Source organism: Cucurbita maxima, unplaced genomic scaffold, assembly GCF_002738345.1.
Source record: "Cucurbita maxima cultivar Rimu unplaced genomic scaffold, Cmax_1.0 Cma_Scf00036, whole genome shotgun sequence".
NCBI lineage: Eukaryota > Viridiplantae > Streptophyta > Magnoliopsida > Cucurbitales > Cucurbitaceae > Cucurbita > Cucurbita maxima.
Window position 1 is genome coordinate 838,703 of NW_019272052.1, and position 14,348 is coordinate 853,050.

General features: G+C 35.4%; 2 protein-coding genes across 3 annotated transcripts; both read left to right on the forward strand.

The window, feature by feature from the left end:
- The first annotated feature begins 1,709 nt into the window (after positions 1-1,709).
- On the forward strand, positions 1,710-4,507 carry LOC111468259 (protein THYLAKOID FORMATION1, chloroplastic-like). Of its 2 annotated transcripts, none has more exons than XM_023113419.1 (5): positions 1,710-2,057; positions 2,343-2,617; positions 3,031-3,247; positions 3,744-3,859; positions 4,163-4,507. In XM_023113419.1, exons 1-5 carry the CDS (start codon positions 1,860-1,862, stop codon positions 4,257-4,259), a joined length of 903 nt encoding a protein of 300 aa, XP_022969187.1. In that variant the 5' UTR covers positions 1,710-1,859; the 3' UTR covers positions 4,260-4,507. The 2 variants fall into 2 exon arrangements, with proteins under 2 accessions (XP_022969187.1, XP_022969189.1); XM_023113421.1 differs by having other exon boundaries at positions 1,712-2,058; positions 2,350-2,617.
- A 6,772-nt stretch (positions 4,508-11,279) lies between these two features.
- On the forward strand, positions 11,280-12,453 carry LOC111468244 (transcription factor MYB41-like). Its single transcript, XM_023113396.1, has 3 exons — positions 11,280-11,412; positions 11,497-11,626; positions 11,706-12,453. The coding sequence occupies exons 1-3, from the start codon at positions 11,280-11,282 to the stop codon at positions 12,451-12,453; spliced, it is 1,011 nt and encodes a 336-aa protein (XP_022969164.1).
- Positions 12,454-14,348: the final 1,895 nt, after the last annotated feature.

Genomic DNA, 14,348 nt, shown 5'->3' on the forward strand with positions numbered 1-14,348 from the left:
AAAAAAAAAAAAAAAAAAAAAAAAAAAAAAAAAAAAAAAAAAAAAAAAAAAAAAAAAAAAAAAAAAAAAAAAAAAAAAAAAAAAAAAAAAAAAAAAAATATATATATATATATAGATTATGAAACAAATAAATATAATGACATTACGAGTAGATCATTTTTAGTTAATAATTTTTAATAAATTATAAATTTTAAGACTAATGAAAAAAGGTGGTGAATTTGAGCTATATAAGAAATAAAATTGCCATAAAAAAACAATGGAAAAGGTGATGGATCTTAAGCTTCCACTTGTATTAAACCAAAGGCATTAAAATATTTTTTTAAGTATAGAGCTTAAGACCAACCCTAATGTCTACAATAGGAAGACATCTTTCCCATGTCCCGATGAAGAAAAAGGCTTAGCACGAGGCCAAAGAACAGGCAGACCAATTGGATTCTTACGTTATTTTTATTCACTACTCTTTTTCGATAATAGAGAAAACTTAGCCATAAACTAAACATGCATAATTCAACGACGACTATTTTTTACTACAGTCACATCCTCGATAATTTCAGTGGATAGTGAAAGATGGTTTCAGTATTCAATCTATTCCCTTTGTTCTCGAGTTTAAAACTGATTTTCTATGGTCTATTTTCCTTAAACTTCTGCCCTCTTTAAGCTCAAGTTTCGATAAGTTGTTGCAATTAGGAAATTTGTTAAAAGAGATACCCGATCAATCTGTTCCTCCATATTGACTTTACCTTGAAGAAAGAAAAGAGATATTTGACTGATGACCCCTATTAAGAACTTTGTGTCCTATCAAGCTTCCTAACTTTCAAACTTTCATTTCATCAATGAGATATAAAGATACCCTCCTGAAAGAAACCTTCAATATATACTTTTGAAGTCAGCCCACCGCTAACAAGTATTGTCCGCTGTATTGTCATCAGCTTTACAGTTTTAAAACGTGTTTACTAGAGAGAAGCTTCCACACCCTTATAAGGAATGTTTCGTTTCCCTCTCCCAACAACGTGGGATCTCACAAAAAGTAGCCGTTGCGCGGAATTTAAGCTAGTTGAAATTATAAATATGGAAAATTAACTTTTTTGTTGTATTATTTTGAAGCAAAATAAAAGAATAAAGCGGGTTTAGGATGAAATAATATTTGGGAAGAAAGCATATAGGCATGTGGACTGAAGGATAGGAAGGACACGTTTGAATGAATTGGATAAGATCAAACCCAATTTATATAGCAAATTTGGTACTTCCAGATCTTGTCTCCCTTCTTCTTTCCACTTCCCTCCAACTCTGCCTTTATTTATTTCTATTAAAATTCATATGCTTAGTTAACATATTAATATTTGAATGATGGTTATTATCTAATTTCTCTCAAATTAATGATGAGGGTTATTTTTAAGTATATTAATTAAACGTAGAGGTTTAAAAAAATAATATTATTTTGGGCTTATTTGATCGTTTGTGAAGCCCATTTAGGGACAATGTTTGGGCTCAATCTTAAGCGAGCCCACAGAAAACGAAGCCCAATTCGGGTCCAATTTTCCACAAAACTCCAAAATCACTATAAAAGAGCTTGTCTTCAAGTCGGAGAAGAGGGGTCAAAAGATCTGTCCATACAAATGGAAAATCTGGCACGTGTCGATACTCTACTGGCTTCTTTGTGAAGGTGTAGAAACTTACACTTGGATAAGCCTCTCTATTATGACCTCTCAGTCACACTCTCTGTTCCTTCTTTTTCCCGAGAAAATTTCTTGGCATTTTGTGTATTCTATACGACTTTTCTCCCACTCTTCTTCTTCGATATGAAATCCATTTCCTCCGGGAGTTCGTAATCTTCGCAAGTTTTTTCTCATTCTTCTTCAATGGCGGCTGTAAATTCCGTATCATTCTCGGGATTAAGTCAATGTTCTGATAGACGATTGCCGATTCCCTCGGCTCGTTCACTCGCCTCGCATTTCGACGGGTTTCGTTTTCGTAAGAGCGTTTTCTGTCATTATTCCGGAGTTCGGACATCCAGCTTCAGTTCTCGCATGGTTATTCATTGCATGGCATCCGGAACAGGTAGCTTCTGGTGATTTGTTTTCCTTGCTCGCTTACTACATTGTTAAATTGTCAGAAAATGGTAGCAGAAGAAAAGAGGCTCGTTTCGCTGATTCCGATTGAGTTTGATTTATTTTTTCCTCGATTTTGGAGATTGAACATATTGGAGGGAATTAGAAGTTTTAAGTAAGAATTAGGCTTTCAGTAGTTCTGTTGGATCATTTCTAAACTATCCGTAGTGTGTTGAGATTTCTCTAGTTTGCTTTCTTGCTACTTGAATCTAGTAACTGATGCGTTATTTTGACGGCTCAGATGTGACAACTGTAGCCGAGACTAAAGCGAACTTCCTCAAGGCGTATAAACGGCCTATCCCTAGCATTTACAACACCGTTGTGCAAGAATTGATTGTCCAGCAGCATTTGATGAGGTATAAGAAGACTTACCGTTATGACCCTGTTTTCGCCCTTGGTTTTGTTACTGTGTATGATCGACTTATGGAAGGGTACCCTAGCGATGAGGATCGTGATGCCATCTTCCAAGCATACATTAACGCATTGAATGAGGATCCAGAGCAATATAGGTTTGGCCATGTATCCCCTTTTCTTTTACCATCCCCGATCTCTATCCTCTTGTCGGTTAGAAATTTCATTAGCCTTACTTATACGTAGACACTGTTGAGTTAAAAAATCATAACCCGATTCCCCTTATAGCAAAATGACGGCGATTCTGATTTGGACTTGGCTTTCTAAACGACTAGATTGATCCGTCTATTTACCTGGTATCAAATGTTAGTGGATGTTCAAAAAGTAGTATTAATGACTTTTATTTGTAGCTGGTAATCAAATTTTACGAATGTTTATTCTCTGTTCAATTACTCCAAGAGTCTAAGTTCTTCCCTGTATATTAATTCCAACCTTCGATCATTCTTCCAATAATTTCAAGAATGTCTTTCTTTATTTAAAAAAAAAAATATTTTTTTTTTGTACTGTCAAGAATTGATGCCCAAAAATTGGAAGAGTGGGCTCGGTCTCAGACTGCAGCTTCATTGGTTGAGTTTGCATCAAGAGAAGGAGAAGTTGAGAGTATTTTGAAGGACATTGCAGAACGGGCTGGGAGCAAGGGGAATTTCAGCTACAGCCGATTTTTTGCTATTGGGCTATTTCGACTCCTTGAATTGGCAAATGCTTCTGAACCCAGTATCTTGGAAAAGGTTATTTCATGTTCCTTTTTGTGATATAGCTTTTAAGTAGATGAACATTTTGATGTGACAGTTTATTGAGCTCATTATTGCTAAATTGAATGATGGCTAACCCCTCTCAAAGGACTTTTACTGATAGATTATATTCTCTCTCTGAGTGCTACCATTTGTAAATTATTATTGTTTTTCTTCCTCATTAGTTACCTTTTTAGTCGTTAGAGAAATTGGAAGTTAATGGAATATTGCCTAACCTTATTCTGTCCGGAAGAATTAAGGTCAAGAATTCTTTCCTGCATTAGGCTGCATTTTATTTGTAGCTAACCATCAGTCTATTTCACTCTTGTGAAGGCTAACTTTATTTATCGTGTCTATCACTAAAGATACGATGCTTCTGTTCTTTTACTTCAGCTAAAGCTATATAATTGAACAGTTTCTTTTACATAGCTGAAGCCATGTGATGGAGTTTTGACCGAGTATTGGCATCTAACTTCTTGCTACTTCTGAACAGCTATGTGCCGCTTTAAATGTTGACAAAAAAGGCGTGGACCGAGACCTTGATGTATACCGTAACCTGCTTTCAAAGTTAGTTCAGGCGAAAGAGCTCCTAAAGGAATATGTCGATAGGTAAGAGACTGCTAAGTTCATGGTAGATTAATATGCGCTATCAAACCATCATTCTTTCGTAGATTTTATGAATCTATAATCGATTGGAAAACTGTCAATCTTGTATTTGTTGAATCTCCTGGAAGTCACCCTCCCTCATAGCATTTATATTTATTGGATATCAATCCTTGATTCTCCATCTTGCCATATCGAATCCATGGACCTTGGCTGAGGCCTAAATGAGGTAGAATTGGGTGGTTCTAAGAGTCAGGCTTTAAGGATAAAAGTTGTATGATTAACCAGTGGTGCATTTCAATTGTACAGAGAGAAGAAGAAAAGAGATGAGAGGGCAGGATCACAGACGGCTAGTGAGGCCATAACGAAATGCTTGGGAGAATACAGCATGCAGACTGGGTTATGAGAGCTGATTGGAGCACTGCCTAATTTGAGATAGACTTCAGAGTCATAGCAATATTCTAAAGTACCTGATAGAATTGCGTCTGTAATGTACTGTTGGGTCTTCACTCAATTGGTGAGTTTTGTATTCAGTAAGCACTACCTTTATTCTCATTTGATATAACCACCTCAAGCTATTTTTTAATCATCTGTATTACATATTTTGATTGCAATTGTCAATACAAATGCTTTTGCACAGATATTTGACCATTAGCTTTTGTTTATACAATCTTTTATTATTATTTTTTTGGTTAAATTTAGATTTTCAAAATATGGGTGATCCATGGGCCGAATTAATCGATGGGTAACAAATTGTAGGCTCATTTAGGAAGAGTCCAACAAGGATCCATCGAGCCAATGAATCGATGGGAATCCAATTATAGGCCCATTTATCAAGAGTCCATCAAGGATCCATCGGCCCAATAAATTGATGAGTATCCAACTGTAGGCCCATTTTTTAAGAGTCCAACCAGGATCCAACGGCTGAATTAATCGATGGGTTACAAATTGTAAGCCCATTTAGGAAGAGTCTATCCAATTTGAGGCCCATTTATTAAGAGTCCAACAAGGATCCATCGGCCCAATTAATTGAAGGGTATCCAATTGTAGGCCCAGTTATGAAGAGTCCAATATGGATCCATCGACCCAATTATTCAAAGGGCCCAATATGAGACCCATTTATGAAGTCCAACAATGATCCATCGGCCCAATGAATAATAGGTTTCCAATTGAAGGCCCATTTCACAGGAGTCCAACAAGGGTCCATGAACCGAATGAATCGATGGGTAACATATTATCAGCCTATTTAGGAAGAGTCCAACAAGGATCTACGGGCCCAATAAATTTATGGGTATTCAATTCTAGGCCCATTTGGAAGTCCAATTAGAAGCAATAGGCCCAATGAATCCATGAATATCCAATATTAGGTCAATTTCTGAAGAGTCCAATAAGGATCCATGGGCCGAATTAATTGGTGGGTATCCAAATATAGGCCCAATTTGAAGAGTAAAACGAGAGTCCATGGGCCGAATTAGTCGATGGGTAACAAATTGTAGGCCCATTTATGTAGAGTCCAACAAGGATCCATAGGCCCAATAAATTTGAAGGTATCTAATTTTCGGCCCATTTTTTAAGAGTCCGAGAAGGATCCATTGGCCCAATTAATAGATTGGTATCCAATTGTAGACCTATTTATGAAGAGTTTAACAAGGACCATAGACCCAATGACTTTATGGGTGGACTCTTTATAAATGGGCCTACAATTTGTTACCCGTCGATTAATTCGGCCCACGGATCCTTATTGGACTCTTAGAAACGGGCCTAGAATTAGATACCCAAAAATTTATTGGGCCCATGGATCGTCGTTGGACTCTCATATATGGGCCAATAATTGGATGCTATCGATTCATTGGTCCCATATATCCTTGTTGGACTCTTCATCAATGGGCCTACAGTTGGATACTCATCAATTAATTGGGCCGATGGATCCTTGTTGGACTCTTCTTAAATGGGCTTACAATTTGTAACCCATCGATTAATTCAGCCGTTGGATCCTGGTTGTACTCTTCAAAAATGGGCCTACAGTTTGTTACCCATCGATTAATTCGTCCCATAGATCCTTGTTGGACTCTTCAGAAATGGGCCTACAGTTGGATACTCATCTATTTATTGGACCGATGGATCCTTGTTGGACTTTTCATTAATGGGCCTATAATTGGATATCCATCGATTCATTGAGCCGATGGATCCTCGTTGGACTCTTCATAAATGGGCCTACAATTTGTTACCCATCGATTAATTCAGCCCATGGATCCTTGTTGGACTCTTCCGAAATGGGCCTACAGTTGGATACTCATCGATTTATTGGGCCGATGGATTCTTGTTGGACTCTTCATAAATGGGGCTATTATTGGATACCCATTGATTCATTGGGCCAATGGATCCTCGTTGGACTTTTCAAAATTGGGCTAAAAATTGGATACCCATCAATTCATTGGGACCATGTATCCTTGTTGGACTCTTCATAAATGGGCCTAAAACAATTGGATACCCATCGATTCATTGGGTTGGATCCTTGTTGGTGTCATCAGAAATGGGCCTCATATTGGATACCGATCGATTTATTGGGCCTATGACTCATGGTTGGACTCTTCATAAATGGGCCTACAATTGGATACCAATCGATTCATTGGGTTGGATCCTTGTTGGAGTCATCAGAAATGGGCCTCATATTGGAAACTCATCGATTTATTGGGCCTTGTCTCATGGTTGGACTCTTCATAAATGAGCCTACAATTGGATACCCATCGATTCATTGGGCCGTTGGATCCTTGTTAGACTCTTCAGAAATGGTCCTAAAATTTGATACCCATCAATTCATTGCGCCGATGATTCCTTGTGGACTATTCATAAATGGGCTTACAATTGGATACCCATCCATTAATTCGGCCCATGGATCCTTGTCGGACTCTTCAGAAATGAGCCTGAAATTGGATACCCATCGACTCATTGGGCCCATGGATCCTTGTTGGATTCTTCATTAATGGGCCAATAATTGGATACCCATCCATTAATTGGGTCCATGGATCCTTGTTGGACTCGCCCTGCTATGGATATCGAATGGGAGCACAATTTAAAAGTTGGTTTTATTTATTTATTTATTTTTTAAATACCATTTATGGTCAACATCATTTGAGCCTTGGTTCAATTTTAGTATGTATTTTTAATATCTTAAATATAATTTCTATTCTTATTTTATTGTTAATTTTTTTTAATCAATAATTTTTATTATCTTTTTTAAAAATTTATTTTTGTACACATGATTATTATTGAACTAATTTTCATAAACAAAGTATTTTCCAACCTAATTAAATTAATTGGGATTGAAGTATACAATATATAGAAAATTAATCCGTTAATAACAATAATAAAAAAAACTATATTGTTGAAATTTGTGATTCCTAACATGGTATAAGAGTCATGCCTTAAACTTAGTCACGTTAATAAAATCCTAAAATGTCGAATAAAGAATTGCGAGCCTCGAATGTGTAGCTAAATGTGACTAAAATGTTGAATAAATGGTGTAGTTTGTTCAAGAGCTCCAATAAAAGAGTCGAGCCTCGATTAAAGGGAGGCTGCTTGATGGCTCCAAGGCCTCCGAAGAAGTTTTATAGTGTACTTTGTTCGAGGGAAAGATCGTTGGTTGAGGAATTCCACCTTAGATAATTAAGGAGTTGGTCATAGATTTATAAGTAAAGAATGCGAACTCCGTGTCATATCTATGACCTTACAAAAAATAAAAAATAAAAAATAAGAACTAGTTAGCCTCAATGTTTGAATGCAAGACACAAGACACGTATGACTGTGGTGTTACACGTGTGAGTTAAGGAATGCATGCAAATGAAAAAGCTCTCTAAGACGACCACCAACCCCAACCCTAAATCCAGTTCCACTTATGCAATTGTCTCCATATTTTATCATTTCCATTTAATTATAACTATATAACATGTGCCCCGTATCATATGCTATAAATAAAAATAAAACATTCAACTTAACTATATAATTCACATTATACCTTTCATGCTTCTAAACCTATGCCTCTACCATTAAGAAATCGTGTAGTGACCTTAATATACTCGATTATTAATGATTGAGAGGATTAATTTATAAAATATAAATGCGTTTAGATCTCAATATGGTATCGGAGCCTATGTAAAAGATTTGAATCCGACCCAATAATAAAAAAATGGTTCATAACGCTGGTTGAATGAGACGTGGCAATGTGGACAAAGCCAACCAAACACAAAGCATGGCTTTAACTTTAATATATTGAATAAATGGATCTTCCCTTCACCAACAATTGATTAAATAATCTTTTGGGGATGAATGATTAATAGTGTATCTATTTCATGATATAAATATTATTAAAAAAAAAAAAAGAAAAAATACACACAACCGACTAAAAATTTCATATGGGTTCAATACATAAAAAGGAAATAACGAGTAAGATTCTAGATTGATTGAATAGGAGAATGAAATATTCTTTATAAGGGTCTATCTCTAATAGCGTGTTTTAAAATTGTTAGGCTGACGGTGATACGTAATGAATTAAAGCGGACAAAATTTACTAGTAATAGGTTTGCACTGTTACAAATGGTGTCGAAGCTATACACAGGACAGTATACGAGAGCGTGGATGGAGGGCGGGTGGAAACCAAAATTTGTGGTGTAAAAGTGAAGGAACAAACAAGGAATTGAGTGAGATTTATGGGTTAGATAGGAGTGGATGAAATATGGCACCTGATTTTCGATGACTTTGATTTGGATTCCAAAACCCAAATCCTCACAGGCATTTGTAGCCACATGATTTTGTTGATTAGACAAATGTCAAGAGAAGAAGAGCTTTTTAGTTGATTGGTTGACTTTTGACTTGTGTGCTACGTGGAGGGCTTATAGTGGTCTGTTTCATACAGCTAAGGCTCCAGCTTGTAAAGTTTGGAAATTTGTAGGTGAACATGTGACGCTTACACGCCATGGTTTTGCGGATTATGCATTTCAAGAAAAAAATGTGTGTAAAACAAATATTCACTCATTTTAATAATATTTTGTTGCTCAACCAAGTTAGGTTCTGTTTTCTATTATTTTAATTTAAATTCAAGGCGCATATTTGAATGCTTCATCACACAGATTTTATGACTCATAATTTAATTTTTTTTTATTATTAATTTCACAATATAAAAAGTGAGATTAATAAATAAATAAATAAATAAAAAAGGTTTCAATTTATTATTATTTTCCAAGTTTGAATCAAAATTTCAAGAGTAAAAGAGATCAGTTCATAAAGCTCTTCTTCTTTTAACCAAATTTGACTAACATTTGAAAAGTTTCTTTAAAAATTAGGGAAAATTTAATCCATATCATTTTAAAATTTTCAATTTAGGTTTCTAATATCTTTGACTTTTTGAAAGTTGACTTCTTAGGTAATAGTAAAAATGAAGGCATCATACGTTATGTACTCTCATTGTATGTGTATGTATATATATATATATACATATATATAAAATAGAGGTAACGTAAAAGAATTAAAGAGCCATTTATTAATTTTATCAAAATTTCAAGGTAAATTACAAAGAAATTATGAAATTAGGGTTTATTAGATGATGAAAGTTCAAAAAAGAAATTATGAAATTACTAATTTAGGAAATGATCATGGATTTATAACAGCATGAGGCATTTTAGGGAAGTTCAAAAAGGAAAGCAGACAATATCATATCATTTATTTTATTTTAAAAAATAAAACAATTCATCGAAAATTCAACTCCTCTCTTTGGAAATACTTCCCCAAGGCTGGTTTCCTTGTAATGGAAGGAAAAGAAATTGGAGGAGAATATGAGAAAGGATAAAGGGCATCCAATTCTTAATTTCTTTTTAATCCAATTTTGAAGCTTAAATTCTTATGAGATTATATTCACATTGGTAACATAGAACAAGCAAATTAGATATAGATAATGTACGTAACAGACAAAAACTTAGCAACTTCCTAAGTCTTGTTATACGAATGTAATGTATGAATCAAACCTGTCGTAATTAGTTGTTGGGTAAAGTCCTAAGCTTTACCCATTTTTGGTGGCGACAAGTAATGTAATACAAAATGGCTTAGAACAAGCAATCGGTAAAAAAATAAAACATGTTTTTTCTTCAATATTGATGAGAGAACTTAACTACCCTAACCGCCCAATCATTCCTGTAAAGTCAACTCCCCCATATCAAAACATAGCTTTTAGCCCTCTTAACTTAGCTCCCAATTTCCATGTCAACTCATGTGCGTCTATATCATAATAATGTATGCATTAATGAATCATCTTTCCAAGTCCTATTACATATTGAACTCAACTAATTATAATCACTTTAGGGTTTTTCGACACTTTTATTTTTAATATTTAAAATGGGTGTTTATATGTTTTCTCAAACTTCAAAAACTACGCTTTAATCCTTGGTAGTTGCAGCTAATAAATCTTGGTCATTGCATCATCGTCCTCCACCAGGGTTTCGCTCTCAGGGGAGGAAGGAAAAGTTTTTTGGTGAAAAAGACAATATATTGTGAGGAGGCTTGACTCCTTTTCTTTTGGAGTCATTTGTTCGATATTTGAAGATTTACCAATCTATTAACACGACTAAGTTTAAGGCACGACTCTGATACCATGTTAGATGAACATAAGCTCTCATAGCTTTGCTTTCGGCTTTCCCAAAGAGCCTCGTACCAATGGAGAGAGTATTCCTTGATTATAAACCCATGATCACTCTCTAAATTAGCGACTTTCAACATCCAACAACAGTAACCCTAAATGGTGTGACAATCCAAATTTATATTTGAAATCACTCCGGCATTAAAATATTTTCAAACAAATCTTTGGGCGGAGAACAAATTTATTATCTAATTAAAATTGTCCAAAGAATCATTGAATTTAATCGGAAAAAAAAATCGAATAAAAACATGATTAACTTGCGTTCTCACCTTGCCTCGTGAAAATTCAAAAATCAAAGCTGATTTAAATCTAGTGGTGATTACGTTTCCAAATAGGAGAGGTCTTATGATGATAAATTTTCTAGAATCTTTGTACATCCTTTTTAATGTGACATATTTATATTATATTTTAATAAACTAGTGGGGCCCATGAAATTTTTTTTAACCACTAAAAATACACCACATAAAAAAAAAATAAAAAAAGAAATTCTATGTCGACAATATTTTACGGACTTCCCATGTCAACTCATGCGCATATACACATCATCATGCATGTATACATCCATACATATGCATAGGAAATGAACACGTGGCATCTAGGACGGCACCAAATAAGTTTGACTTCGGCTTCCACCTTCAAGGTGTATATAAAGTCATCTCCCCATACGACTCCGCAGCAGAAAAACAAACACTTTTACGCTTTTTCTCAAACACTCTTAGTCTCAACAACTTTGCAAGCCAAATGGGGAGAGCTCCATGCTGTGATAAAAATGGCCTTAAAAAAGGTCCCTGGACTCCCGAGGAGGATCAAAAGCTCGTTAGCTATGTTCAAATTCACGGACCCGGGAATTGGCGTAATCTTCCTAAAAATGCTGGTACTTTTTTTTTTTTTTCTCTTTTTTTTCTCTGCTAAATAATGATAAAAATTAAGAATTGGGTTTTGTTCTTGATATTTACAGGACTTCGACGATGTGGAAAAAGTTGTCGACTTCGATGGACTAATTATCTTAGGCCTGATATTAAGCGAGGGAGATTTGCTTTTGAAGAAGAAGAAACCATAATCCAATTGCACAGTGTTCTAGGAAACAAGTAAGAATAATAATAATGATAATATTTTACTCTTTTTCTTTAATTTACATTTTCTTACTATTAATGTTTTTGCTTTCAGATGGTCAGCCATAGCGGCTCGTTTGCCAGGAAGAACGGATAATGAGATCAAGAATTACTGGAACACCCACATAAGAAAAAGGCTCCTACGAATGGGAATCGATCCGGTGACTCATACTCCACGGATCGATCTTCTCGACTTACCGTCGATTCTCACGGCGGCCATCTGCAGCCACCCACTCCTGAGCCTCTCAACGTTATTGAACAACAACCAAGCCGCCGGCTTAAATTCTGAATCTGTAAGGCTGATGTCTACTCTCTTAGCCATCAGACAAGAAGACCCAAATGACAATCGTTTCCTTCTCCAAGCTCAGGCTCAGGCTCAGCTTCAAGCTCAAATGGACACATTATCACAGCTTTTACAGCCGAATGATAACGTTAATAACGCAAATGCTTCTTCGATGCCGATTTCTAGGTTTGTTGAGTGCCCAAATTCACAAGAGAATCTAAATTTTTTGCCGTCAAATTTGAGTGGTGAGGATGTTTTGGTGAACCAACCCAATTACGTGTACGGTGAGAATGGCTCGAATCCTACGGCTTCGAATTTACCAGAAACCTGGAATGATGATGTTCAGAATTTAGGGTTTGATTGTGTAATATCGACGCCAAAATCAAGCCCCACGCCGTTGAATTCTTCATCTACTTGCGTTAACAACAGTAGCAGCAACGAGGATGAGAGAGATAGTTACTGCAGTAACTTTTTTCAGTTTGAAATTCCTGAAGGTTTAGACTTTGCAGATTTGATGTAAATATTTGGATATTAATTTGGGGTATTTTGCAAGCTTTTTTTGGGTGTATTTTATGTATTCTTTTAGACTCCCCCATATCGTCGTTTTGTTACCATAAAGAAGATTGATTTTTATACCAATATCTGCATTCATCCTTTTATTGTCCTTTTTCTTCCATAAAATCGATGCAAATATAGTGGGAAATTAAGAATAGAAAGATGGATCTAAGGTATTTTGTCAAATTTTTAAAATACAATTATAATTATTTTGAGATGTATTTTATTTACTCAACTTTTCAAAAGTGATTTTCATCCACGTGTAAAAATATTTATTAATATCTTTTATTTAAAAGTAATAATAATAATATTTTTGATGTTAATGTAAATGAAAACCGTCTATTCAAACTTAAAAAGGAGTATTTTGGAAAAAAATATATTTATTTTCTTAAGAAATTAACGGTAAAGATATTTCTTTTGGGTATAGGTATCTTTTGTGGAAGGTTGTTTGAGCTTTTCAAGCAAGTATGACATGAGTTACTTTGCCGCTATAGTGTTGATACTCGAACATTGGTTCGAGGTATTTTCTTTACCCCTTCTTACATGAAAAAGTAAGGTCACGCTGCGTCCTTGACCCGATATCTATCTTTCGGTTAACTAACCTCCTCCATCTCTGGGCCAACAACATATTTCAAAATACTCAACATCCCACGCTATGAAAGCAGTTTCCCATTCCAAAAAAAGCGATCATTTGTCTCAAATCAATTAATAGGCATCGGTTCACACAAGAATTTCAACCCTAAAAAGTGTAGTTTTGTCCATATATATATATATATATATATAACCCTCCACTGTTTTGGGTGTGAAACTGAAACATGGTGTGGGAAAGCTTCCTCATAATTCCTCTTCCACTTTTCTATCTTCTCCTATCTTTATGGACATAAAAAACAACCGCTTATGGACCAAACCAAATGATAGCTATGATGAACTATCAATACAAATTATTTGAGGACCTCGCCATCCATATTAAATAATAATTTTCTTCTTCTATTCATAAATATAAATAATTATTATTATTTTTCTTCGACCAAATATAGGATAGATAGAAGATTATTGAGAACAATAGTCCCGATATTTTCATTGGTATGAGATATTTTGAAAAAATAAAATAGCCGAACCTATAATGTCGTGATCAAACACTTATATAGAAATTTCTATGTTAGAAGTTGAAATGGATAAGGTGGGCGGTGGTCCAAGCCAAATAATTCACAAAGAAAGCGAGATGAAAGTGGGTCCTGCCAAAAGGAGAGCCAAATAAAATTTAAAATTAAAAAGAAAAAAGGAATAAATATATAAAATAGAAATTTGAATGGAAGCAATTGCGTGCGACTGCGGAACAGTTTGCTGTTTGACTCTTCCCGTTGGTTTAAAATTGGACACATTTTCTACTGTCGGTGACGCGTATGTCTTATTGCTTTTGTCGTTTGGCTGGACTCCTTCAGCTTTTAAAAGTATCATGTTTTTATGCAACCGCTAAATTAATTATACTTTTATCTAAAAATATATATTTAAAACAGATGGGCCTCCGTACATTTGCCATGGAACTTTGGTCCGTGGACTCAGCCCATTTAGCCCGATCCAATCTTACCACCCTTCCAATACACCGTTTTTTTCCTATTATTTGCCCCACCACCCATCCATCCATAGCTGCCACTTAGCCGTCGCAGTCGCCGCCGCTGTGGCTTTGCAGAGGCGCGAAAGAAGTAGTGACGCAGCATCACAAAAATGGCACAAAAATGAATACGGCGTTTCCAGGTGTGGGGGCTATAGCCTGCGACTATCGTACCATTCAAAAACACTTTTCCCTACCTCAATTACCAACGCCTTAGCTGCAGAGAAAAAGAAAGACCCCCCCCCCCC

Bases quoted from the DNA above. Each gene is read 5' to 3' on its own strand.
- LOC111468244 (XM_023113396.1), top strand. From the start codon at position 11,280: ATGGGGAGAGCTCCATGCTGTGATAAAAATGGCCTTAAAAAAGGTCCC. The intron at 11,413-11,496 runs GTACTTTTTTTT...TGATATTTACAG, and splicing joins TAATCTTCCTAAAAATGCTG to GACTTCGACGATGTGGAAAA. The intron at 11,627-11,705 runs GTAAGAATAATA...TTTTGCTTTCAG, and splicing joins CACAGTGTTCTAGGAAACAA to ATGGTCAGCCATAGCGGCTC.
- LOC111468259 (XM_023113419.1), top strand. From the start codon at position 1,860: ATGGCGGCTGTAAATTCCGTATCATTCTCGGGATTAAGTCAATGTTCT. The intron at 2,058-2,342 runs GGTAGCTTCTGG...CGTTATTTTGAC, and splicing joins ATTGCATGGCATCCGGAACA to GGCTCAGATGTGACAACTGT. The intron at 2,618-3,030 runs GTTTGGCCATGT...TGTACTGTCAAG, and splicing joins GAGGATCCAGAGCAATATAG to AATTGATGCCCAAAAATTGG.